Source organism: Alosa alosa, chromosome 8, assembly GCF_017589495.1.
Source record: "Alosa alosa isolate M-15738 ecotype Scorff River chromosome 8, AALO_Geno_1.1, whole genome shotgun sequence".
Taxonomy (NCBI): domain Eukaryota; kingdom Metazoa; phylum Chordata; class Actinopteri; order Clupeiformes; family Clupeidae; genus Alosa; species Alosa alosa.
Window position 1 is genome coordinate 8,587,555 of NC_063196.1, and position 2,500 is coordinate 8,590,054.

The 2,500-nt window shown below is 47.2% G+C and overlaps 1 protein-coding gene across 1 annotated transcript in view; it reads left to right on the forward strand.

The window, feature by feature from the left end:
* The window catches only part of LOC125299227 (runt-related transcription factor 3-like), a 24,760-nt gene extending 22,315 nt beyond the window's left edge, over positions 1-2,445 (forward strand). The window contains exon 5 of the mRNA XM_048250417.1: positions 997-2,445. Within this exon, the coding sequence (XP_048106374.1) occupies positions 997-1,544 (548 nt within the window). The 3' untranslated portion in view covers positions 1,545-2,445. The remainder of the gene's footprint in view (positions 1-996) is intronic.
* The last annotated feature ends 55 nt before the right edge of the window (positions 2,446-2,500 follow it).

Consider the following 2,500-nt stretch of genomic DNA (forward strand, 5'->3'; position numbering starts at 1 on the left):
CACACACACACACACACACCACCCCCATTTTTAAAGAAGGGGGAGTAGTACGGCTGGGGCGTGTTTTGGGGATGTGGAGGAATAGAGACACACACACAGACACACACACCCTCCCCTCTCTGGCACGGCACCACTGCCAGTAGCAGACCATTTGTGGTTTCTTGTTGGGCGGGTGGATGGGGAATAAGTGGAGGCAGTAAGATGGAGGGGACAGACAGACGGCCAGGAGATACCAGCAGCCACATCACAGAGGGGGGAGGACAGCGGGACAGCGGGTGGGGTGGAGGGGGAGCATCCCTCCCTCCATCCTGATGCCTCAAAAACCTCAAAGTGTTTCCAAATGGGCAACCTCGCGCCAATATATCTCCAAATTGTGCATGGTATCCATTCTGCAAGCATGCACCCTGACAGTGTAAATAATATGATCCCCACATGGATAATACACACACACACAAACACACACAAGCAGACACACAAAGGCACACACACACGTACACACACATCCACACTCACACTCACTTAGTCATTCGGCTTCGATGTATACAGATGGGTTATAAACATGCATAGACACACTTGCGCAGGCATATAAATATTCGCCAAGACAAGTACACTAATTCAATTAGACACACATGCAGTCGCATGAATACACATGCCCACATGTTAGCCCGTGAACATTTAGCTTTAAAAAAAGAAAGAAAGAAAGAAAGAGAGAAAGGGGGGAAAGCCACAATGAAATTCAGCAGTCTCATTGATCACTACAGAGAGAACTCCCGTGTGTGTGTGTGTGTGTGTGCACCACATTATTCACACTCAGCGATCAGCACACCATACAGTGTATTGCCAGTGTAGATGTGTGTATGCTGTGCTCAGACTTTGTAAAGAGACATGACTAACCTGGCTTTGTTTTCTCTCTCTGTGATTCTCTCTCTCTCTCTCTCTCTCCCTCTCTCTATCTGTCCATCTCTCTCTCTTTCTCTCACTCTTTCTCTCCTCCAGGTGCTTCCGATCTGAGTCCTTTCCCGGGCCAGTTTGAGCGCCAGTTCCCAGGCTTCTCCTCACTCACCGAGAGCCGCTTCTCCAGTCCCAGGATGCACTACCCAGCCACGTTCACCTACACGCCCACGCCTGTCACCTCGGGCATGTCCCTGGGCAGTGCCCACTACCACACCTACCTGCCGCCCCCTTACCCGGGCTCCACCCAGAGCGGCCAGAGTGGGCCCTTCCAGAGCAGCAGCACCCCTTATCTCTACTACGGGGCCTCGACCGGGTCGTACCAATTCTCCATGGTGCCGGGGGGAGGTGGCGGAGCAGGAGGAGCAGGAGGAGGAGGAAGCGGGGGAGGAGGCGCAGTTGGAGATCGCTCGCCTGGCCGAATGCTGCCTCCCTGCACGAGCGCCTCCACGGGGAGCTCGCTGGTCAACAGCAGCCTTCCTGGGCAGGCGGAGAGTAGTGGAGGGGTGGAGGGGGACGGCAGCCACAGCAACTCCCCGACCATGCTGAACACGGCCGGCAGGATGGACGAGGGTGTCTGGAGACCGTACTGAAAGTCTGAACTGAGTGGACTAGCAGGAAATTTGCTAATAGACTGATTGATTGGTTGATTGGTTGGTTGGTTGGTTGGTTGGTTGGTTGGTTGATTGGTTGGTCAGCAGAGGTGGAAAGGGTAAAAATCCTACCATCAGTTGGTTCTTTCCTGTCAATTAACACAGGTGATTTCACCATTGAGCTGATCTACCTGGCCGAAGAGTTGTGCTAATTAGAATCAGCATCTTTAGTGAATGTTTAAAACAAATATGGGGTCGGATTTTTACTTTCTGAAGCCAGAGTTTCTCACCTCTGTTGGTTGGTTGGTACATTGGTGGATAGTCAGGTGATACAAGGGCCTGCGATATTGAAAGACTTAGAAACGTCAAATCCACATCATGGTTCCAAAGCACAACCCTCACTGAAGATTCATCTTCAAATGAATGATTTTTGTTGCTGTTATTTTGGTTTTGTGAGGTTTTTATTTTTGTTTTTCAGAGATATCGCTCTCACCTAATTTGTTATGAAACATTTTTGAACTATTGTCTTTCATTTGGGTATATCTGAGTATTTATAAACCAAAGGGAAATATGCGCTCAGCATTGAACTATTCAGTCATTCAGAAGAGCATGCTTACGTGAGTGACTACAACATTCTGCAGAGTCATCATGAAACACAAAAGACTTAAAGACACTTTTGATTCAGAGCATTCTCTGGAGGATGGAGAAAACATTGTAAACTATAGTATGTCTCAGCATGTTTATTTTATTTTTTATTTTATTTTATTTGAATTTTGGTTTGCCTACAACACAGGTATGAACAGTTGCAAATGAGGCACTTGTAGAAATGCATTCAGTATACTAAGATTTTGTGATCTGACCAAGTAGTTTGCTTTTTAAAAATCTGTACTCTTTAATTAATTATTTAAATTATATGTGGGGAAACATTTTTGCTGATGAAGTTTGTTATTAAGTTA